This window comes from Ranitomeya imitator, chromosome 2 (assembly GCF_032444005.1).
Source record: "Ranitomeya imitator isolate aRanImi1 chromosome 2, aRanImi1.pri, whole genome shotgun sequence".
In the NCBI taxonomy this organism is placed as follows: domain Eukaryota; kingdom Metazoa; phylum Chordata; class Amphibia; order Anura; family Dendrobatidae; genus Ranitomeya; species Ranitomeya imitator.
Genome location: NC_091283.1, coordinates 178854660 through 178880591, shown reverse-complemented (window position 1 = coordinate 178880591; position 25932 = coordinate 178854660). Strand labels below are relative to the sequence as shown.

The window sequence follows — 25932 nt, the reverse complement described above, 5'->3', positions numbered from 1 at the left end:
TGGGCCCATTTTGATATATTAGAAAATGTGTCAATGGTACTGGATGTGGGTCCTGCAAAACAAGTTACAATAGCCTGTGTCTGGAAGATAGAATACAGCCTGCAATAAACGGCTCTGTTCTCTGCTGATGGTGTACGGAGGCTACAGGCAGTCTATATAGAGTAAAATACAGAATGAATGAAATCAATGCAATGCCCATAACAAAAAAAAAATAATTCAGAGGTGCAGATCATACACCCGGTTTTCCACAGACGTCCTTGCAGTTTTTATCTCTGTGGATTCAGGAGAGCTGATGTGGAGCTATACAGTTACACATGTTATGCATGGAATATTGAAAGGCTGCATGCCCACAATCAGTAATAGTAGCGTTTTGGAAGCAGGGCATTTTTGCAGCATCCAAAACTCTGTGTTCTAATTACCAAACTTGTTTTAAAGGTACATGATGCAGATTTACGTCATGTAATGTCATTCTATTGTTGAAACTACGCAGCGGAGACTAGTGTCTCCGTTACAGAAATTGACATGCAGTGGCTCGTAAACCTGCACCGTGGGTGATTTTCTGCGGAGCTAAATAGAAGCACAGTGGACAGGAGATTTCTGTAAATCCCATCCGCAGTGCTTCTAATGTACAACACATCGGTTTGGACCCAGCAAAAATACAGAGTCCAAAACGCTGCTATTCCTGATTGTGGGCACGTAGCCTAAGGGCATGGAAAGGCAGGGTGTAACCCACCTCTGTAACCAGTTTATGACTCCTTTTGGAATATAATTTCTGAAAAACACTTTTGCCCCTTTGGGACAGATAATAAAATACAGAAGCAAAGGGACACAACGCCAGATTTCTTCTAATCCAGCCCGTACCAACACTGATAAACTTCTTCAAAGAGTAGGAATAGAAATGCAGCTCTCATATCCTTGGAAGTATAAGTCCTTTATTCCACACACATGGACAATGACATGGACAATGACATGGACAATGACATGGACAATGACATGGACAATGACATGGACAATGACATGGACAATGACATGGACAATGACATGGACAATGACATGGACAATGACATGGACAATGACATGGAGCCCCGCCAGCGTAGACTGACCCTATTGGCCCTACCTATTGAGTCCATTTCTAGTAGTGTCACTCCACTAAATGCCGCTTCAAAAACAACACCACCATGTTAAAACAATGGCTAGGAAAAAAAAAATTCCTTTCTTGGCAGTTCCGGAAGACAAGGATAGTTTGGAGGTTAAGATAATTTGCTCAGTACCAAACATATTAGGACACTTCAATAAGAACACCACAACGCGTTTCAGCCCACAACGGCCTTCATCAGGTATAGTATGTGCGGAAGCGCCAAGAAAGCAAATTTTTTTTCTAACCATTGTATTCACATGCAATCCTTGGATCAAGGCTGGCATAGTTCCTGCAATTGTGCTGCATACCGGAATATTATAAGGAGTGGATCCATCATACGGATCAATTGAATGTACATACAAGACATCCAAAGGGTGAGTGCCACAATATATATTTCTTGCTGTGAATATACACCTACACTTAGACTCTGTGCCCCTTGTCTCCCCTTTATATCTCCGTCCGACCACCATGTTAAAGGTACACAAAGTGAAAAAGCCAAACAGGTGAGGAAGGAGAAACGGATAGCTCTCTGGGGCCTAGATACACCCCTATGCCTGTCAGTGGTGGTTAACACCCTAATTTAAATTAGCGCCCCAGCTCCTCGTCGGCTGATCCTATTAATCCCTATAAGGCCTTATTGAAAAAAAGAGGGCCAACCAGAGGTGACAAGGGAAAAGGACAAATCGCCTTAAATACTATTAGTGACACCACATCACCACTCAAAATCTATTAATATACATTAGAAACACCAAAAATAGAGATAATGTCTCAAAAAATGAAAATTCAGATAGTCAGGCCCTTTAAAAATTCTGCTCCACTGAGGTGTACAGATGTTAGGGACTCATTCTAGTCCTCCTATTGATATAAACCCATAGTAGTAATTACAGCTCTTACCATCATCCCCTGATGAAGCTCTAAAATGAGGAAGGTGGAAACACGTAGGTTTGGTTCTTGAGCAAGATTAAGATAAGTGATTACCCTTGTTTTAATGCACATTTTATTTAAAACTTAATGCATATTTATGTAAAATAATACAAAGGATATTGGATCATGCAGAAGAGCTGTAATGACTACTATGTGTGCACATTAAGTGTGCCTAACACGGTGGTGATGTTTTTGAGGAGGCATTCAGTGAAGTAACACCACTACAAATGGACTATAATTTTGCAATTTCATGTTTATCTGTGTGGTGTTATTATTTTGATTTTTAAGAGGGCTTTAATAAAGAAGCATTTTAGAGGGGTGATGTCACAGGTCACCTCCTCCTAACACCTCTATATACAGTAGATAACACAGGATCCTCAATCACAATAGGTGATGTCACAGCTCACCTCCTCCTCCTGTACAATGACAGATAACACCTATATATATATACAGTAGATAACACAGGATCCTCAATCACAATAGGTGAGGTCACAGCTCACCTCCTCCTCCTGTACGACCGATAGACTGATAACACCTCTATATACAGCAGATAACACAGGATCCACCATTCACAATAGGTGATATCACAGCTCACCCCCTCCCCCCTGTACAATGACTGATATAACACTCTACATACAGTTGATAACACAGGATCCTCAATCACAAGCTTTCAGTAGATTAGCGCATGTTCAGATAATGCTTGGATTAGGTGTATATTAGGCCATTGCTACTAATGTCCATATGAAGAGCAGGATGTACAAGTCTAGTATTAGATCTAAAATTGCAAGATTTTCTATTTTTTTTTAAATAAAGATTGTGACATGAAAAGTAACTACTCACATTTAACATAACATCATTTGAACAATACGTCAATACTTATTAACATATATAACTGTGCTCGAACAGCATAAAAAGTAATCCCTGAAAGTAATGTTTTGATATTAATAATTCACTTTGAACCCAGGGTGATCTGATAACAACCCTAGAAGAGAAGCAAAGCAGAATGATCCTGGCAGCATTGATGAAAGCCGTACGTAATGGAGATTCAGTGTAAATATGGATCACTAATAAGGTGATAAACCTCTACAGAGTATTATCTGCCTCAACCTGGCACTGATCATAGGGCTCACTAGGCCCATAATTAGAGGCTCCAGTGATCGCTGTTTCTGAAGACCTGAGACTGTGGTAATTGAGCAGAATTACTTTTAATGAGCTGCTGTTATCACTTCTCTCTTAATTGCTGTGCTCCTATCTCTTACTCCCTGCCAAATGTTACAACACAGGAGGATAGTAAGGAAGTTTAGAGTATGGGGGAGAAAATTGGAAAAATCTGTTGCAAATCCACCTGTGCATTAAATTGCACGCTGGCGTAACGCAGATGTAAATGGTCGTTGTCATTTCAAGACATGTTTACATCTAAAAACGAGACAAATTTATCAAAATAATTTGCAACACACTTTGACAAACTGGGCGGAAATAACGACAGAAGCAAAACAGAATTAGAAAAATTCCCTGCATGATACCTTACAGTATTTTAAGGAAAAAAAATTCAGATTTTTTTAATTTTTTTTATGCACAATCCTATGTGGACAGATGTTTGCTCGCAGTCAATAAGGATTTATTAAACATAATACAAACATTGCATTTTTATGGCTATTTTTTATATTTTTAGCTTATTTTATTATACATCATTCATTTGTCTGGGAATTTCTGCATAGAAAAAAAATCTAAAAAAAAAAAATGCATAAAATTCACGTCATATTTTACAAGCATCATTTTTAAAAAAGTCACAAAAAGAAGTTTAAAATAGTCTCAGAAAGCAATACCGCCCAATACTTATGTCTGCAAGCTAATAATCCCAGTAGGTTACCGGCTTGCTGACCCTACGGTAGTATTGTCTCACCTTTTCTTGTGCATACTCCTGGTTTTCTGCACATAAAGCCACAGCTCCAAGGCCATAGGAAGCAAAAGGACCCTAGGACGCGGCCCACAGTGAACAATCCGACACACTGCCTTTTCCCCGAGGCTTAAGCTGGATCCGACACGTTCTACATCCGATTCGGGCATTTTAGAGAAATTTCGCCTTACGGTAAGTAAAGAGCAGTTTCCCTAATGACTTCTTCAGCAGCACGCACAGTCAGATCTATGGGTCTGGAAATTTACATGACATTTCTTCCAAAATTTCTAAATAAAAAAAAAGAAGTGATCATTGATCGCTGAGGACTCTTTAGCCTCCCTCGCTCTCTCTTAGCAGGTGCGCAGGAAGTCTGCCCCCCAGTTGACTGCAGACATGAATACTTTCTCCCTCATTAACTGAAGGGGACAGTGAGCAGCGGAGACTGATGAAGGGACAAATCGAGTCTCTATGTACAGAATATTTTCATTTCTTGCAGAGATGGGTTTTTCATTTCACCAACCAAGCTAGGCCTCCCATCAAAGTATTCCAACCCCGTCACAAATTTGTGTTGATCCTCTGTGGCATCCTCCACCTCAGCTGTCAGAAGATACACCCTGCTCTGGTCGAGGCTTCCTATAGCTTTTCGTTCCAGTTTAATGTTGACAGCTGATGGGGCTTAGTATTATCCCAAGGCAAGGTTGCTTCTTTCAGCATCACTTTCCAAAAAACCTGTGGGTCTCCTTTAGTCGTCTGCAACTGATTTTTTACTCTCCTTTTTAAAGTAATTAGGACCCTACCGGCTACCAGAGAGAAGCAGCACAGACATGGCCGTTCACCCACAACATACTGGGCTCGTCTAGCTGTAAAGAACAGAATCCGCTCTGATCCTTCAAATCTCTGATATCAGAGAGGATCTATGCAAGGCTGAACATATGTTGTCATTAAAAAGCCAACCTCAAATGCATCTGGAACGATGGGTCACATAATCAAACCGCCTGTCATTTTCACACAATGGGTTTCTGGAGTTTTCAGCACCATGCATTCAGGACTGCGCTCTATAAACGCTGCCTGATATAAAGACTACCAAGTCACCCGCTAGTGAAAACACCTGTCCACACAGGAGAATCGTAAGCTGGTTTTCTGTGTATTTTGGTTTAGGTCATAAAACCTGCCAGTTCTCTAAAGGGATCAAAAGATAGCTACCTACTGAAGTCTAAGGAGAGGACAGGTTAGAAAGGGAGGAAGAAGCAGAAACACAAACATCATGCTGCTCCTTTCTTGTGTTTTCCCTCTAGTGCTGGATTCACAGCTACACAGCTCACACACGTCCACTTTAACCCCTCTGTGACCTTAGACGTACTATCCCGTCGAGGTGCCCTGGACTTATCTGACCCTGGACGGGATAGTACGTCATAGCCGATCGGCCGCGCTCACGGGGGGAGCGCGTCCGATCGCAGCCGGGTGTCAGCTGCTTATCGCAGCTGACATCCGGCACTATGTGCCAGGAGCGGTCACGGACCGCCCCCGGCACATTAACCCCTGGCACACCGCGATCAAAGATGATCGCGATGTGCCGGCGGTGCAGGGAAGCACCGCGCAGGGAGGGGGCTCCCTGCGGGCTTCCCTGAGCCCCCCGCAGCAACGCGATGTGATCGCGTTGCTGCAAGGGTCTCCTCACCTCCCTCCCTGCTCGAGCCGCGGATCCGGGTCCTGCAGGGAGAGAGGTGACTTCACAGAGCCTGCTCAGAGCAGGCACTGTGAAGGCTGCAGCGCTGCATATCAGATCAGTGATCTGACAGAGTGCTGTGCAAACTGTCAGATCACTGATCTGTGATGTCCCCCCCTGGGACAAAGTAAAAAAGTTAAAAAAAAATTTTTCCAAATGTGTAAAAAAAATTAAAAAAAATATTCCAAAATAATGAAAAAAAAAAAAAATATTATTCCCATAAATACATTTCTTCATCTAAATAAAAAAAAAAAAAAAACAATAAAAGTACACATATTTAGTATCGCCGCGTCCGTAACGACCCGACCTATAAAACTGTCCCACTAGTTAACCCCTTCAGTAAACACCGTAAGAAAAAAAAAAAAAAACGAGGCAAAAAACAACGCTTTATTATCATACCGCCGAACAAAAAGTGGAATAACACGCGATCAAAAGGACAGATATAAATAACCATGGTACCGCTGAAAGCGTCATATTGTCCCGCAAAAAAAGAGCCGCCATACAGCATCATCAGCAAAAAAATAAAGTTATAGTCCTGAGAGTAAAGCGATGCAAAAATAATTATTTTTTCTGTCAAATAGTTTTTATCGTATAAAAGCACCAAACCATAAAAAAATGATATAAATGAGGTATTGCTGTAATCGTACTGACCCGAAGAATAAAACTGATTTATCAATTTTACCAAACGCGGAACGGTATAAACGCCTCCCCCAATAGAAATTCATGAATAGCTGGCTTTTGGTCATTCTTCCTCACAAAAATCGGAATAAAAAGGCGATAAAAAAATGTCACGTGCCCAAAAATGTTTTCAATAAAAACGTCAACTCGTCCCGCAAAAAACAAGACCTCACATGACTCTGTGGACCAAAATATGGAAAAATTATAGCTCTCAAAATGTGGTATTGCAAAAAATATTTTTTGCAATAAAAAGGGTCTTTCAGTGTGTGACGGCTGCCAATCATAAAAATCCGCTAAAAAACTCGCTATAAAAGTAAATCAAACCCCCCTTCATCACCCCCTTAGTTAGGGAAAAATAAAAAAAAATGTATTTATTTCCATTTTCCCATTAGGGCTAGGGCTAGGGTTAGGGCTAGGGTTAGGGTTAGGGCTAGAGTTAGGGCTAGGGTTAGGGCTAGGGTTAGGGCTAGGGTTAGGGCTAGGGTTAGGGCTAGGGTTAGGGCTAGGGTTAGGGCTAGGGTTAGGGCTAGGGTTAGGGCTAGGGTTAGGGCTAGGGTTAGGGCTAGGGTTAGGGCTAGGGTTAGGGCTAGGGTTAGGGCTAGGGTTAGGGCTAGGGTTAGGGTTGGGGCTACAGTTAGGGTTGGGGCTAAAGTTAGGGTTAGGGTTTAGATTACATTTACAGTTGGGAATAGGGTTGGGATTAGGGTTAGGGGTGTGTCAGGGTTAGAGGTGTAGTTAGGGTTACCGTTGGAATTAGGGTTAGGGGTGTGTTTAGATTAGGGTTTCAGTTATAATTGGGGGGTTTCCACTGTTTCGGCACATCAGGGGCTCTCCAAACACGACATGGCGTCCGATCTCAATTCCAGCCAATTCTGCGTTGAAAAAGTAAAACAGTGCTCCTTCCCTTCCGAGCTCTCCTGTGTGCCCAAACAGGGGTTTACCCCAACATATGGGGTATCAGCGTACTCAGGACAAATTGGACAACAACTTTTGTGGACCAATTTCTCCTGTTACCCTTGGGAAAATACAAAACTGGGGGCTAAAAAATAATTTTTGTGGGAAAACAAAAAGATTTTTTATTTTCACGGCTCTGCGTTATAAACTGTAGTGAAACACTTGGGGGTTCAAAGTTCTCACAACACATCTAGATAAGTTCATTGAGGGGTCTAGTTTCCAATATGGGGTCACTTGTGGGGGGTTTCTACTGTTTAGGTACATTAGGGGCTCTGCAAACGCAATGTGACGCCTGCAGACCAATCCATCTAAGTCTGCATTCCAAATGATGCTCCTTCCCTTCCGAACCCTCCCATGCGCCCAAACGGTGGTTCCCCCCCACATATCGGGTATCAGCGTACTCAGGACAAATTGGACAACAACATTTAGGGTCCAATTTCTCCTGCTAACCTTGGAAAAATACAAAACTGGGGGCTAAAATATAATTTTTGTGGAAAAAAAAAAATTTTTTATTTGCATGGCTCTGCGTTATAAACTGTAGTGAAATACTTGGGGGTTCAAAGCTCTCACAACACATCAAGATGAGTTCCTTAGGGGGTCTACTTTCCAAAATGGTGTCACTTGTGGGGGGTTTCTACTGTTTAGGTACATTAGGGGCTCTGCAAACGCAATGTGACGCCTGCAGACCATTCCATCTAAGTCTGCATTCCAAATGGCGCTCCTTCCCTTCCGAACCCTCCCATGCGCCCAAACGGTGGCTCCCCCCCACATATGGGGTATCAGCGTACTCAGGACAAATTGGACAACAACTTTTGGGGTCCAATTTCTCCTGTTACCCTAGGGAAAATACAAAACTGGGGGCTAAAAAATAATTTTTGTGGGAAAAAAATTTTGTTTTATTTTTATGGCTCTGCATTATAAACTTCTGTGAAGCCCTTGGTGGGTCAAAGTGCTCACCACACATCCAGATAAGTTCCTTAGGGGGTCTACTTTCCAAAATGGTGTCACTTGTGGGGGGTTTCAATGTTTAGGCACATCAGTGGCTCTCCAAACGCAACATGGCGTCCCATCTCAATTCCTGTCAATTTTGCATTGAAAAGTCAAACGGCGCTCCTTCCCTTCCGAGCTCTCCCATGCGCCCAAACAGTGGTTTACTGCCACATATGGGGTATCAGCGTACTCGGGACAAATTGGACAACAACTTTTGAGGTCCATATTCTTCTCTTACCCTTGGAAAAATAAAAAATTGGGGCAAAAATATAATTTTTGTGAAAAAATATGATTTTTTATTTTTACGGTTCTGCATTATAAACTTCTGTGAAGCACTTGGTGGGTCAAAGTGCTCACCACACATCCAGATAAGTTCCTTAGGGGGTCTACTTTCCAAAATGGTGTCACTTGTGGGGGGTTTCAATGTTTAGGCACATCAGTGGCTCTCCAAACGCAACATGGCGTCCCATCTCAATTCCTGTCAATTTTGCATTGAAAAGTCAAATAGCGCTCCTTCCCTTCCGAGCTCTCCCATGCGCCCAAACAGTGGTTTACTGCCACATATGGGGTATCAGCGTACTCAGGACAAATTGGACAACAACTTTTTGGGTCCAATTTCTCCTGTTACCCTTGGTAAAATAAAACAAATTGGAGCTGAAGTAAATTTTTTGTGTAAAAAAGTTAAATGTTCATTTTTATTTAAACATTCCAAAAATTCCTATTAAACACCTGAAGGGTTAATAAACTTCTTGAATGTGGTTTTGAGCACCTTGAGGGGTGCAGTTTTTAGAATGGTGTCACACTTGGGCATTTTCTATCATATAGACCCCTCAAAATGACTTCAAATGAGGCGTGGTCCCTAAAAAAAAATGGTGTTGTAAAAATGAGAAATTGCTGGTCAACTTTTAACCCTTATAACTCCCTAACAAAAAAAAAATTGGTTCCAAAATTATGCTGATGTAAAGGAGACATGTGGGAAATGTTACTTATTAAGTATTTTGTGTGACATATCTCTGTGATTTAATTGCATAAAAATTCAAAGTTTGAAAATTGCGAAATTTTCAAAATTTTCGCCAAATTTCCGTTTTTTTCACAAATAAACGCAGGTACTATCAAAGAAATTTTACCACTATCATGAAGTACAATATGTCACGAGAAAACAATGTCAGAATCACCAGGATCCGTTGAAGCGTTTCGGAGTTATAACCTCATAAAGGGACAGTGGTCAGAATTGTAAAAATTGGCCTGGTCATTAACGTGCAAACCACCCTTGGGGGTAAAGGGGTTAAAGTTATTTATAATATTACAAAGTTTTATCCCTGAGCTAGTAATGGCCAGCATAGTTGGAAGGCTCATGGTCAGGCCATTATCTGAATGCATTAATGTGCCCACAATATGGCCATTAGGATAATGGATGAGGCCTCAATGATCACGATCGCTTCAACAAATTTTGCGTAAATCAATACTATAAGCAAAACAAAAGAAAACAATGCTACTTTCTCTGCTTATAACTTCTTCTTTGCTCTCTGCCTTCTGTATGCATTCATTTATTCTAAAATACAGCTAAAATCCATCTGGATTAAAACATGAACTGTCATATCACTAAGGGATCAGATTACAGCTACCTATTCAATTCTATTGAGAAAGAATGGTGTAGGAGGAGGAATGAGCAGAGAGGGAGAGAAAGGCACAGACATAGTATAAAGCAGCAGCATGGTCTGTGTAAGGCTGGTTTCAGACTTGCGTTCTTCCTCCGTGAAGCCCCGCCCACTGCCACACCTCTTCCTTCAGCTCCGCCTACATCTGCATGTGTCCTGCGTACCCCATCTTTAAAATTGGGTACCTCCGCATGTGTCGTCTTGACGCTGCGCTGACCTGCGTCGAAAGCAACATGTTGCATTTTGTTGCGGTCAGCACAGCGTGAAAACGACGCATACGGAGGTATCCGCATACATCCGCATGACCTGCGTACCCAATGTTAAAGATAGGGTACGCAGGACGCATGCAGACAAAGGCAGAGCTGAAGGAAGAGGCGTGGCAGTGGGTGGGGCTTCACGGAGGAAGAAGGCTGCCATCTGCAGCCCTGCCGAACGCTAATGTGAAACTAGCCTAAATGTTTTCTCTCAATCCCGTGCTGGATTCACAGGTACACAGCCCGCACATTTTCACTTTAAAAGTATTTATAATATCACTAAGTGTTATTCCTGAGTTTGCACTGTCCAGCATAGTTGAATGGCACCACAAATCTAGCAATATGATTTTAAGACTGTTCCACTGACATCCATTGGGTGCTGCATTACCAGATATTTTGGATCAATTCTATTGGATGGGTATAAAAAAAGCATATACGGTAAATCTCACTTCTGGATCAAGAGAGACTTCAAAAACAAGGTGTATCATACATTCTGTATGTGTGTGCATTATAAAAAGCGCAAACAGGATGTATTACTGGTTTCATAGTTTGTTTTTTCTAAGGTTAAAAGCAGTCATCATAAGTACATCAAGTTTATCCTATAACCTAACATGTTGATTCATGGGACGACAAAAAAAAAAAAAACACACAAGGCAAAAGCCAGTTGCCTCATTTTAGAGGAAAATTCCTTCCTGACTCCACATATGGCAATCAGACTAGTTCCCTGGATCAATGTCCGATTGCAGAATTTAGTGCCCTCTATATGTATGTAAACCAGGAAAAAGGAGGAGAAAGTCAGAATAGACAACATTTTCCAGAAACCTCCTGTGCACATGATGTGTGTGTAATCTATCTTATCAAGCCCATTTCAGCAGGAAATCACATTCGCATTATAAAACCCATTATATTTAATTGTAGGTGTACTTTAATGAGAAGACCCATCAGGGAGTGAAGGAAAGAGGATATAAGAGGTACATCAGGGATAGGGGAAATTCATCCGGTTTCTGCATACAACAGCTGTGCAAACTTTCATCTGGTAACAGAAATCACAAAGGGGATGTCCATTATTGTACCCCACATTTTTTTTTAAGTTCAACATTCTCTGAAGATTTATTTCTTAAATGTATTATAGTGGTTGAAGGTTTAATTTTTCTGATACAGAGCTTAAAATACATGTTCAAAATACATGATCATACAAGTGCAACACAGAAGTGTGGAGTTATGAATTAATCCAGAATTGAATCAGAAGAGAACTAAAGGTAACTGGATACATAGTCACAGTAAACAACATTTCTGTTTGTTTTCACTCTCATCCCTATAATCCGTCACGTTCTACTAGCCCCCTAATCCCTAGTAAGGAACTGGTCATATCTCCCTCCATCCTCATTCCTACTGGAACACCACGTTCATTTCGAACTGTCCTCCCACCTCTCTAACTGCTCGACCGCTTACAATCAGGCTTCTGTCCGCACCACTCCACTGAAACTGCCCTAACTAAGGTCACCAATGACCTATTCACCACCAAAGCCAAGCGACATTACTCTGTCCTCCTCCTCCTGGACCTGTCCCCTGCCTTTGACACAGTGGGCCATTCCCTATTATTACAGACCCTCTAATCCCTTAGCATCACAGACTTGGCCCTATCCTGGATCTCATCATACCTAACAGACCGGACATTCAGCGTCTCCCACTCCCACACCACCTCCTCACCTCGCCCCCTATCTGTCGGAGTCCCACAAGGCTCAGTCCTTGGGCCCCTGCTCTTCTCCATTTACACCTTTGGCCTGGGACAGCTCATAGAATCTCATGGGTTTCAGTATCATCTCTATGCTAATGACATACGGATTTACTAACCAGAATCCCTCAATGTCTGTCCGCTATTTCATCCTTCTTCGCTAGATTTCTGAAACTTAATATGAACAAAATGGAATTCATCATCTTTCCCCCATCTCACGTGACCCCCTCCGAACAGACCTATCCATTAAAGTAAATGACTGCCCACTCTCCCCAGTCCTACAAGCTCACTGTCTCGGGGTAATCCTTGACACTGATCTCTCCTTCAAACCACATATCCAAGCCCTTTCCACTTCCTGCTGACTTCAACTAAAAAATATTTCCCGGATCGTACATAACTCAACCAAGAATCTTCAAATACTCTAGTCCATGCCCTCATCATCTCCCGCCTTGACTACTGCAACCTCCTGCTCTGTGGCCTCCCCTCTAACACTCTCGCACCCCTCCAATCTGTTCTAAACTCTGCTGCCCGACTAATCCACCTGTCCCCCCGCTATTCCCTGGCCTCTCCCCTCTGTCAATCCCTTCACTGGCTCCCCATTATCCAGAGACTCCAGTACAAAACCCTAACTATGACATACAAAGCCATCTGTTGTGAGTCCTCGCGGGAAGGGTCCGTCTCTCTCCTCCTGTACCAGTCATGACTTGCAATATTTAACATTATTGTTTTTTTTATGCATATCCCTTTTCACATGTAAAGTGCCATGGAATAAATGGCGTAATAATAATAATAATAATAATAATAATAATAATAATAATTGTAAACTCCAGATACCTGCAGCAACCACTTGGGGGAAGTTATGAACTTTCTGTGCTATGAATGAGATCAACATGTACATTGTATGCAGTGTGGTGTGCTCCCTCTAGTGGTGGCGGCAGACGGACAGAATTGTACTATTTAGTCCCTGTACATGTAGACAACTTGATCTCATTTCACACAATGTTGGCAAATCACCTTGTTATAAAATTATGTTGTGGCCTGTAGGTGTCTTCCCTTTAACTAGCTTGCTGTCCACTGCATGTTTTCAAGTGTAATCCACCTAGATAAAGACAGGTTACAGGTTTCAGCGGGGGTTGGGAGGTGGTATTTCCCTAACTTCTGCTCTACTGTCTACACTAAATACTGGCAAGAGAGGTTGGCATTTGGTTAAAGGCAAGCTATTATACAATGGCAGAATAAATATTTTACTTGGAAGCTAAGCAAATTGAAGCTCCGGCACCTATAGTACTGGCAGAGTGCTGGAAGGGGGAAAAGGGCAACTTACGCAACATGAGAATTGAGACAGCTTCTGGATATATTAGACTGATGTGTTCACCAACAGCAACTGTAACTTATCGCTGTTGCTGAACATACATTTGTACAGTTTTTATATGAAAGGACCTTCACACTTTAGCTACAAGTCTATGTAAAAGATTTGCAACTTTGCATAAAAAAAGAACCCCTGTATTTAAAACTAGCCATACACAGGAGATGACAATCGAACAATAAAAGATCGTTTGTTGTTTGTATGAATCTTTGTACAACTGCACCGTACATATTGTACGAAAATCATTTAGATTAACCCAGACATTCATAATGAATATCGAACAAAAAAATTCCATAATCAGTGGCATGGAGCTACCGTAATTAAGTAACATTTTCCTAACGATAAGCACATACACATTATGCCATGCATGATAGTTGTTTGCATCTCAAAAATCGATCGCTTGCCTCCTAACAAGCATATAACAAATGATCGATTTGGTTGAAATCGTTTTTGAGGACCTTAAGGGTGGACATTCAATCTGACATAATTGCAGCTGAAACCTGCCTGATCCGGGATTGTTTTTTTTTTAGAACCTTGTAGGGAGATAAGCATGCTTTTAATTGTAAAAAATATTGTACCTATTATTGCCCCAAAGTAACACAACAAAAATAGTAAATGCTACAACAATGTCTATTCATTTAATAAGAGACCGAGTGCCATGCAGACGGAAATAACACAAATTCCTGAATATTTAGAGCACATGTCACCAACAGAAGTATTATTGGTGAGGACTTTGTATTAAGTGACACGAGAGAAATAAAATGAGCTCATTTGTCCGCAGGCCCTAGAGGTAGTCGGGCTTTGTGCTCACCTGCTACGGATCAGATTGCACTAAGAGGATTTGCTGGAGAAGCAGTAAAGTAAGTATTAAACTCGGCAGCACATTCAGTAGCTTTACCATAGATTCTTATTAAAGGGAGCCGTCAACAGTTTTAACCCTGCAGAATGGCTGACAACGCTATAGATAGGGAGACCTGGCGTGCAATTTAGTCAGTTTTATTAATCAGTATTACTGAGAAAGCTTTAATCTGGCGCAAGAATCACAAAGGTTGGCCACTAACGGCAAAGTGTTCTCCAGTCTCTGCAGTATGTAGGAGATTTTTTTCTAGGAGAATTTAGAGAAGAAAAAAAATGCATGCAACCTGGTTACCGATGATGAAAATGTAGAAAACACAGTTATGGTAAGCAATGATGCAAACACAAAATCTACGTCAATTAAGCTTTAAAAAAAAAAAAAAAAAAAAAAGAAGATTAAAAATAGCAATAAAACTGCACTATTCACTAATCAAAACAAAGTAAAGAAATCAGGAAACAGAGGAAGTGTATGAGCGAGAGGCCGGTACAGACACAGACTTGTTTTCCTTCTGTCATTAAATATCACTAAGGCAAATTTCATTCGTTAGGAACAGACTGGCAGCTAATACCCATCTGATGGCAAGAAAGACTTCCTTCCTTCCTCCATGCAGGCAAATTAAGAGACTTGGCTAGTAAAGAGGAGTCTGAACATTACACAAAGCGCTTCCTCCGGAGAATTCAATTACAAGCTCATCCCGGCCATAGGATCCAGGCCTACCGCGCTCCTATCAACCGGTGGACAGTACAGGACTACAAGAATGAGTAAATCCAGGGTCACTGATAAATCTGCAAACATTTCTTCAGTTTGGTTTTTTTATTATATTGTGTGATACCTGGATGGCGATAAACTAAAAGCAGAAGTGAACGGTCCCCCACATTTCCTACAGTCCCGAGTGAGCGGTCACCCACATTTCCTACAGTCCCGAGTGAGCGGTCACCCACATTTCCTACAATCCCGAGTGAGCGGTCCCCCACATTTCCTACAGTCCCGAGTGAGCGGTCCCCCACATTTCCTACAGTCCCGAGTGAGCGGTCCCCCACATTTCCTACAGTCCCGAGTAAGCGGTCACCCACATTTCCTACAGTCCCGAGTGAGCGGTCCCCCACATTTCCTACAATCCCGAGTGAGCGGTCCCCCACATTTCCTACAGTCCCGAGTGAGCGGTCCCCCACATTTCCTACAGTCCCGAGTGAGCGGTCCCCCACATTTCCTACAGTCCCGAGTGAGCGGTCCCCCACATTTCCTACAGTCCCGAGTGAGCGGTCCCCCACATTTCCTAGAGTCCCGAGTGAGCGGTCCCCCACATTTCCTACAGTCCCGAGTGAGCGGTCACCCACATTTCCTACAGTCCTGAGTGAGCGGTCACCCACATTTCCTACAGTCCTGAGTGAGCGGTCACCCACATTTCCTACAGTCCTGAGTGAGCGGTCACCCACATTTCCTACAGTCCTGAGTGAGCGGTCACCCACATTTCCTACAGTCCTGAGTGAGCAGTCACCCACATTTCCTACAGTCCTGAGTGAGCGGTCGCCCACATTTCCTACAGTCCTGAGTGAGCGGTCGCCCACATTTCCTACAGTCCTGAGTGAGCGGTCGCCCACATTTCCTACAGTCCTGAGTGCGCAGTCGCCCACATTTCCTACAGTCCTGAGTGAGCGGTCACCCACATTTCCCACAGCCCTGAGTGAGCGGCCACCCACATTTCCCACAGTCCTAAGTGAGCGGTCACCCACATTTCCTACAGTCCCGAGTGAGCGGTCACCCACATTTCCTACAGTCCTGAGTGAGCGGTCACCCACATTTCCTACAGTCCTGAGTGAGCAGTCGCTCACATTTCCTACAGTCCTGAGTGAGCAGTCGCTCACATTTCCTACAGTCCTGAGTGAGCGGTCACCCACATTTCCTACAGTCCTGAGTGAGCGGTCACCCACATTTCCTATAGTGGGCTCAGCCCATCCAGGCATTACAGGGATGGTCATTCATATGAATGGATGCCAAATATGCTACAGTTCTTTTACGGAAGTACGGATTACTGGTGGTATATAAACCAGACCTGTGAAAATTAGCTGATTGCTACTCTGACTTTCAGAAAAAAGGGAGTTGTTTTCATTAAACCTCTTTAAACACCTTTGTTCCAAGCAGCCAACTCCAGTGATTTTGGCCAACATTGTCCTGGCAATGCCTTGCAAGAGCCCTTCTTCCTCACTGGCCTCTACAACATTTGCAAACCCCTTGCTGGCTATGAAAGACACCCAATAAAGGCTATGCCTGTCTGTCTCGATACATATACCATATTCTCATTGAGAACGAATCTACAGCGATTGACAGGGAGGAGAAACGAGAGGGGCGGAGTACTCAGCAAAAATGCTAATGCAGTTTGCTTAAAGTAAAACTCTCATATATAAAGCTGCATCTCCTCCAGAAATTTGGAAGCATGGCGGGTGATGGCATAGCAGAGAGGACAGTCAAAATGCTGAGACAATCGTGACAGCAGTAGATCGCTCACAAACACGGTGATATAATTTAAAAGAACAACACACAGAAAAAGTGCACACACAAAAAATCAAATACATTCAAGAATTTCCTAGCATAATGCTATTCTGTCTCGTTACAATTAAAACTGAGCAATATATGTATAAAAAAAACCTTCCCTGTATATCTCGAACTCAGTAAAGTCTCCCACCTTCTCTTCACAGACCTGTAAGACAACTAGCTGCAGCAGGAACCTCCCCCCTCTGCACTTTTTGCAGAAGGTCAAGAGACTGCTAAGCCGTACCCCTCTGGCAAGGAGGCAGCCCTGCGAGATCAAGTTTAAGGCTACTTTCACACTAGCGTCGGTACGGGCCCGTCGCAGTGCGTCGGGCCGATGCACCGACGCATGCTGTGAAGTAAAATCACAACAGGGGCAGTGGATGCAGTTTTACAACGCATCCGCTGCCCCATTGTAAGGTCCGGGGAGGAGGGGGCGGAGTTCTGGCCACGCATGCGCAGTCGGAAAAAGCGGACCCGACGGACAAAAAAGCGTTGCAAGCAACGTTTTTTTTGTCCCGACGGACTGCAAAAACACGTCGCATCCGTCGCACGACGGATGCAACGTGTGGCAATCCATCGCAATGCGTCGCTGATTAAAGTCTATGGAGAAAAAACGCATCCTGCAGGCAACTTTGCAGGATGCGTTTTTTCTTCAAAACGACGCTAGTGTGAAAGTAGCCTTACTTCCATGCTTTCATTTAAACGGCGCTGACCAGACAGCACGAAAACTAAATTCAGAGTAAGAGAAATGGCACGACAGTCCTGCAAACATACATTCACATCTCCTCCACTTGCTTCACAAACGCTTCTTTGAAATGTTTGGATCAGGTATGAATTACTAACATAACACAGTGGATTAAATGGTTTTATATCCACGCTTCAGTAACACTTGGATCTGTCTGGCAGCCAGAGGAAGATCAAGACATGTGGGTATACGTGGGTGGTAGCTGATGAGAGCCTCACCATATGCTTCCCTGGCTCTCGCAAACCCACTGTTTGCTTGTGTGGCTAAATGTAACGGCACAGTGGGGTTTTTCACAAGAGCTCAGACACCAGCATTTAACACCGTTATTAACTGTTATGGAAATATTATGACTGCAAAATGGAAATTTTGGTTTTGTTTTTCATGAATGCAAACTAGTCTGCCCGTCCGATTCTTGCACAAGAGAATTCACGGCAACCTATAAGATAGAATTGCTAATGGATGATAAGTGGTTTTATAAATGGCTGCATTTACAAGAAAGGAAACACACAAATATCAGGACTGATTGAGGCGTCCATTGTTCACACACATGGCACCCCCCCCCCCCCCCCACCACCACCACCAAAAAAAAAAAAAAAAGCGGATATGTCTTTTTAATTTTTTTTTTTATAGGTGCCACCATTATACCTGCTGGCTGTTCTTAACATTGTAATGGGTAGAAGTTTTGCAATATTTTTTTTTTTTTTTAAAGCATATGAAAAATTTACTGATTAAACACTGCTGTTATAAACTAATGCACTGACCAAATACTGAGAAAAATCTGATCCAAAGCTCTGATTAAGGTCATAGTTTTTCATGCGCATGAAAAAAAATCAATGAAGTCTGACTATGGCTTTAGTGGTGATAATTGGCAGTCATATGATGGACAGCTCAGGAGCAAACTGGAACCGAAGTGCTGGAGGCGAGTATTGGTTATTTTATTAGTTTACAACATTTCTTGGCTGTTTGAAAAAAAAATAATATTTGTATACTGGACAACTCCTTAAAAAGGAAAGGTCCTGGATTACTGTACTTTTTTTTTTTACTAAGGGCATATAAACTAAAAAGGCAGGTAGTTGCCAATAGAAGCATGCCTGTACCATGAGGTGCCAGCTCAGAGCGGTCACTGATTGCCAGCGATTGAGCTGCTTCAAGTCTACAGAGCAGCAATTTTTCTGCTCTGTTGACGGGGCGTGACTGCTGACGTCATGCTGATTGACAGCCAGCTTCCTACAGTTAGGCAGGAGCAGAGCGGAAGAGAAGTCACTGCCCTGACAACGTGATGGTAACGGAAGCCACTGAATCGCTGGCAGAGGTAGTCGGTGTCAGCAGAGATGCACAACAGGCAGGTACTTAGCAACTACCTGCCTCTTAGTTCTTAGGCCCATAGTAAAAAAACAAAACAGAAGTAGTCCTGGATAACCCCTTTAGGGGTGTATTCATATGGAGTCATTTTACTGACCTTTGATGAGCGGAAATTTGACAAAATCATAAAAAAAACTGGAGTTTCCACTCAAAACAATTTGGCAAAAAAAAAAAAGACTCCACGTGAACAAACTCTTAAGGGATTTTTTGCAATTAGAAAATTTAATTCTCAAATACTCTTTGAAATCAGAGAAATCATTCACAACGATCATCAATTAGCCAGAGATTATTTACAAACGTCTGTCCATGAAGGACCCAGGAAAACCTGCATTACACAGAGAGCTCATTAATTTCACCATGCAATACCCTCTTCCCCCAGCGGTGGTGCTGCAGCAGAATTAAACGCTTCTTATCGAGCTCCCCTGCAGATTAAAGATAATCACTCATACCCGTGATCAAGTTATTTTTGGGGAAGCAAATCTAAAGATCGCCCAAGGCACGCAACATTTTTCCTATGGCAAACATCAAAGATCTGGTAGCATTGAATATAACAAGTATGCTCTTAATTCTATGTCATGACCTAGTAAAAATGTCTACTCTTTGGTGGCCCTTTCACAAGCGAACATTACTTTTTCAGGGTTTCACTTTAGGTTAAATTGGGCTAAATTTGCTTATTCAGATGCCCCGACTGTGGTTGCAATAAAAAATATTTTCCATTTGAAAGGCATTTGATGAAAGCCTCTGCGGGTGTGAGTATAACTTCTCAGCCCCCGCCGATGACACACAGCTGCAGTAGGGATCGCGGGTTCTCTGTTCTGAACCTGTAATGAATTCAACATTAAAAATCACAAAGCCTGCAGATCTGATTTTGCTGACTTGTGAAAGATGAGAAGCGCTTTGCCTCCCTGAGCGTGGGCACTCAGAGCGCTCGCTTTCTTTTTTTTTTTTTTTTTTTGCAAGACTCCATTTAAATCTGGGTCTTACTCTGTAAAATGTACATCAACAGATATTGAAAAGCATATAGCAATATAAAGTGCACATTTCTGTCATAGTATATGTGGAAAAAAAATAAAAATGATGGATATGGTTGTCAAAATTTTCTAACATTTTTGCCCCCATGTGCATCCAAAGGACTCTAGTAGCTCATCACAGGCTGGTACTCCTTTCATTGAGTGCATTACTGGGGTCCGGGTTCCCAACGGACGGTTTTCATGACCATCATTAATTTTCCTCTGAAATAGAAAAAGTTTCTGTGGATGCTGGATGAGAACTACAGTCATGGACAAAAAATTTGAGAATGAGAAATATTAATTTTTCCAAAGTCTACTGCTTCATTTTTTCTAATGGCAATTTGCATATACTCCTGATGTCAGAGTGATCAGCTTAACAGCAATTACTGTACTTGCAAAGTCAATATTTGCCCAGAAAAGGAACTTTAACCCCCAAAACACATTTCAACATCATTGCAGTCCTGCCTTAAAAGGAGCAGCTAACATAGTTTTAGTGATTGATCCATTAACACAGGTGTGGGTGTTGATGAGGACAGGGCTGTCGATCAATCAGTCATGTAAGTAAGAATGACATCACTGGACACTTTAAAAGGAGGCTGGTGCTTGGTATCATTGTTTCTCTTCAGTTAACCATGGTTATCTCTAAAGAAACACGTGCAGCCATCATTGCACTGCACAAAAATGGCCTAACAGGGAAGAGTATCGCAGCTACAAAGATTGCACCTCAGTCAACAATCTATCGCATCATCAAGAACTTCAAGGAGAGAGCTTCCATTGTTGTCAAAAAGGCTCCAGGGCGCCCAAGAAAGACCAGCAAGCGCCAGGACCGTATCTTAAAACTGCTTCAGCTGCGGCATCGGACTACCAGCAGTGCCGAGCTTGCTCAGGAATGGCAGCAGGCTGGTGTGAGTGCTTCTGCACGCACTGTGAGGCGGAGACTCTTTGAGCAAGGCCTGGTTTCAAGGAGGGCAGCAAAGAAGCCACTTCTCTCCAGAAAAAACATCAGGGACCGACTGATATTCTGCAGAAGGTACAGGGAGTGGACTGCTGAGGACTGGGGCAAAGTCATTTTCTCTGATGAATCCCTTTTCGATTGTTTGGGACATCTGGAAAACAGCTAATTCGGAGAAGAAGAGGAGCGCCTCCACCAGTCTTGTCTCATGCCAACTGTAAAGCATCCTGAAACCATTCATGTGTGGGGTTGCTTCTCAGCCAAGGGAATCGGCTCACTCACAGTCTTGCCTAAAAACACAGCCATGAATAAAGAATGGTACCAGAATGTCCTCCAAGAGCAAACTTCTCCCAACCGTCCAAGAGCAGTTTGGCGCCCAACAATGCCTTTTCCAGCATGATGGAGCACCTTGCCATAAAGCAAAGGTGATAACTAAATGGCTCATGGAACAAAACAGAGATTTTGAGTCCATGGCCTGGAAACTCCCCAGATCTTAATCCCATTGAGAACTTGTGGTCAATCATCAAGAGACAGGTGGACAAACAAAAATCAACAAATTCTGGCAAAATGCAAGCATTGATTATGCAAGAATGGACTGCTATCAGTCAGGGTTTGGTCCAGAAGTTGATTGAGAGCATGCCAGGGAGAATTGCAGAGGTCTTGAAGAAGAAGGGTCAACACTGCAAATATTGACTTGCTGCATTAACTCATTCTAACTGTCAATATAACCTATTGGTACTCATAATATGATTGCAATTATATTTCTGTATGTGATATAAACATCAGACAAACACTAATAAAAACCAGAGGGCAGCAGATCATGTGAAAATATAATTTTGGTGTCATTCTCAAAAATTTTGGCCATGACTGTAGTATGGATAAATCAATTCCACCATTGTTTTTTTTTTTTGGAGGGGTTCTTGCTTCCAAGTGTGGTAAAAAAACAAAAAGCTGGATACATGATTCTTTAGGTCAGTACGCTTATGGTGATATCCAACATGTCGCGTTTTCATTTATATAGGTGAAAAAAAATTTAGAAAATAAAATTTTGCTTGTGTCGCTATATTTGGAGACCCCCTACATTTTTTTATTTTTCATCAATGGAGCTGTGCGAGGGCTTCTTTTTACATGCAGAGATGTAGTTTTTATTTATATTATTTTGGGGTAAATATTACCGCTTTTTTTAATCACTTTGTATTGGAATTTTCAGAGGAATGGGGTAGGAAGCGAAGCGTAACAGAAAAATAATTTTGTCGTTTCAAAAAAGTTTTCCCGGCGTTTACATTATGGGCTAAATCTTAAGATTTTGAAATATCGGACTTTTACTTGACAATACCAAAATGTGTTTATTTAATTAGTAAAAGGAGGGTTAATTAAACTTTTTTTTTTTCTTATTTATACTTTACTGTTTGGTTCCCTATGGGGTGTTCAACCTACGATTACTTGATCACTTGTATTATAATCTGCAATTCTTTGAGTAGTTCAGCATATAGTGCAATTACAGCTCCCTTCCTAGGAGCACCAAGATGGTGGCGATGTTGGCCTGCAGACACCGAGTGGGCAATAGAACTATTGCAGCTTACAATCGTTCCATTTAAACGCCAGTGCCAGAGACAGACTAATGTTGGAACAGGGTGTATGTGTCCAAATCTGCGCAGCTGATAAAGATGAATGGCGGACAATATTCTTCAAAGCTTTATTTAAAACAGGTTAATAGTCAACATGTTTCGAGGTTATGCAGGACCTCTTCCTCAGGACAAAACCTTACTGGGTAACACATGACCTCGAAACACGTTGAATATTAACCTGTTTGAAATAAAGCTTTGAAGAATACTGTCCACCATTCATTCATCTTTATCAGCAGCGCAGATTTGGACACAAACATCCTGTTCCACCATTGTCCTCGGTCTCTGGACCCGTGTCCTGCAGCAGCGGATCCATGCTTTTTACATGTTGCTTAGTTGCAACAAAACAAAGTAAGCGTACCTCTCCCCGATGCACCCCATGTTTTTAACCAGTTAACACCCTATTTGCGCTTTATTTGCTCTCCAGATTTTCTTCTTCTAGAGACAGATTAAGGCATTTTAAAGGGTTAAACAGCAGCGATCAGAGCTAGCTCTGGTTCCTTCTGTTAGCGGCAGGTGCTGAATGTATAACACAGCTGCCATCTGCTGAGTATAGAGTTGGTTCAGCTCCTGAGCTTGCTCAATACACATATTGGAAGGGGTTAAAGAGGCTGAATGAAAAAAAAACCATCAGTATAATAAATGGTAGATAGCAAGAGGGGGTAAGGGGTTAAGGAGGCAAGAGAGGGCCCTGCTACTAATTCTGTATTGGGGCCCGAATGCCAACTAGGCTGATTTCCTATAAAAATTGTTGCATAAAACAGCTAAGTATCATAAGAAAGTATTCGAGAAAGCTACCGTGTTCCCTTACCTGTACACGCACATAGTCTCTTTTGCAGAACGAAAGCACCTACAAAGCCTCCATTGCCATTTAATATGTTTAAAGCTCCTACAAGTCCAAAACGGAGGCATCCTGCAGCCCACCGTGCCGTGTGAAGCATTGGCGGCATATGCTGCATTTGAAACTCCAATTTCCACCCATGGAAGTTGGACTGACAGAACGCCTTTCAGTGAGATCATATCTGCAGGTCGGGACAACTACCTCCTTTCTAGATGTATGTTTTGCTGGAGGGTGAGGTGCTATTAGCAGGTGTGTCACTCAAACTGCATTGAGCACACAGACAATGTATAGTATTGTGGCATTGAAATGTATTGCATAGAGGATCAGCAAATCGTAGATTCAAGGTCCCCTAAAACTACTAATTAAAAATCTAAAAAAAAATGAACATAATATATAAAACCCTCAAAATATAAAACGCTAAAGGTTACTCTCTCTTTCCTCCAACGGAAATAGCAAAATGTAAAAGATAGCATAATTGTTAATGCGTCTGCATAACCGCCTGAGCTAATGAAATATTAAAAATATTTATTTAATAAGGTGAGCGTCCCCCAAAATTTGATGTAATCATACTGATGTGGAGAGTCATGCTACTACGTGAATTTTATTACACACTGAATACCAGAAAAACAGCCTCACCAAGAAAAAAAAAAAATAGTTGGATTATTTATCATTTCACAGTTTGCTTGGTTTTTTTTTTATTTTGAATTATTATTATTATTATTATATGGCAACTAGAAAAATATAAAATAAAGTTGTAGCTCTTGGTAAAGGGCAAGAAGAAAAACAAAGAGCAAAAAAACTCTCAGGCCCTAAGAGGTTAAAGTTTGGGAGATTTCTATACAGAACTTAGTGTGTCACTGATCATGACATACAAGTCTAGTATTGTAATAAGTTTTGTCAGAGGATCCAAGAATAAAGTGCGTTAATTACTTCATATCTCAAGCTGTACAGTGTAGGTTGTAAAGCGTTAAAAGTGAAGCTCTATCCAGACAGAGGGCTTTGGCCTCGGGGTCCCTCAGTAGCGGGTTATTAAGCCATGCAGCCTTTTCCTGCCCTGTCTCACCAATATAACAGCTGTCCGTCCCTGTAGACTTCAATGTTGGAGAGGAGATCTGATCCTCTGGCAGCAAGTGACAGATAGAAGCCATTTAAATACAGATCTTAAGTCATTTTCTCTCTCCTATGTGTAAAATCACAACTGCTTTTCAAGTACCTCTGTTCCAGAGTGACAGGGCCAAAGAGAATACAGTTGTAAGCCATGCACAGATAGAGGGTTTTTGGCAGGACGTCTATGAGAAAAACACAAGCCGCTTGTTTTCCTATGTTGGACAATGTGATAACATCTTTATAAACTAGATTTGTTTTTAAAGAGAAAACATTTTAAAGGGATTAGCTTAGCTCCTAAAATAAAATGGGTCCAACTGAAAATTGCTTGTAGAAAAACAAAAAACAAAACAAAAAAAACACTTAAATTTACTTATTAATGTTTCACTATTGTCAAAAATGAAGGTTTTTAATTCTACTGCTCTGTAATCTATCAGCGATGCTGCTCATTGCCGGCTCCCTCTGTAATCTATCAGCGATGCTGCTCATTGCCGGCTCCCTCTGTAATCTATCAGCGATGCTGCTCATTGCCGGCTCCCTCTGTAATCTATCAGCGATGCTGCTCATTGCGGCTCCCTCTGTAATCCATCAGCGATGCTGCTCATTGCCGGCTCCCTCTGTAATCTATCAGCGATGCTGCTCATTGCCGGCTCCCTCTAATCTATCAGCGATGCTGCTCATTGCCGGCTCCCTCTGTAATCTATCAGCGATGCTGCTCATTGCCGGCTCCCTCTGTAATCTATCAGCGATGCTGCTCATTGCCGGCTCCCTCTGTAATCTATCAGCGATGCTGCTCATTGCCGGCTCCCTCTGTAATCTATCAGCGATGCTGCTCATTGCCGGCTCCCTCTGTAATCTATCAGCGATGCTGCTCATTGCCGGCTCCCTCTGTAATCTATCAGCGATGCTGCTCATTGCCGGCTCCCTCTGTAATCTATCAGCGATGCTGCTCATTGCCGGCTCCCTCTGTAATCTATCAGCGATGCTGCTCATTGCCGGCTCCCTCTGTAATCTATCAGCGATGCTGCTCATTGCCGGCTCCCTCTGCAATCCATCAGTGATGCTGCTCATTGCCGGCTCCCTCTGCAACCAATCCCGATGAGGCTCATTGCCAGCTCCCTCTACAATCTATAGTGATGCTGGTCTGAGCTGTCAACCATAAGGAGCCCACTGTCCCTTGGCATACAATAAGGGCAGCAAAGGAGGGGTATGCTCTTGAAAACACAAAATTAGACAGCTCTTTTACTGAAGCACTCGACTTAAAAATCACAAACAATCCATTTTAGAAAATTGCAGAAAATAGTATAAATTAAAAAAGAAAATGCTCACTTGTTAAATTCCCCTATGCTACGGTCAGGTCCTGAAGCATGAACATGCCATACAACATTTGTGTGTCTGCTATATTCAATCTCTGGCCTCATCGGTTACATGCCAGCATCACCGCTAAGGGAAGTGATTGACTGCAGCGCTCACATAATTAATATACACCACATAATCACTGCAGGAAAAAGTGAGCAGACAATGGCCAATGCCTCCAAAGTGGCAGAGAATTACAGAGGAGAATATAGGGTTGTTGTTTTTTTTT

The 25932-nt window shown here is 42.3% G+C and overlaps 1 protein-coding gene across 4 annotated transcripts in view; it reads right to left on the bottom strand.

Annotated features, from left to right (window-relative positions):
• The window catches only part of GPSM1 (G protein signaling modulator 1), a 314757-nt gene that overhangs the window by 230071 nt on the left and 58754 nt on the right, over positions 1 to 25932 (bottom strand). The window contains exon 1 of one of the 4 annotated variants that reach the window (XM_069748156.1): positions 23214 to 23357. The exons of 2 other annotated variants lie outside the window; for them this stretch is intronic. In XM_069748156.1, coding sequence (XP_069604257.1) covers positions 23214 to 23314 — 101 coding nt within the window. In that variant the 5' untranslated portion in view covers positions 23315 to 23357. Of the gene's footprint in view, positions 1 to 23213; positions 23358 to 25932 lie in introns of those variants that run through there. One more of the 4 variants, XM_069748153.1, reaches the window with a different exon arrangement.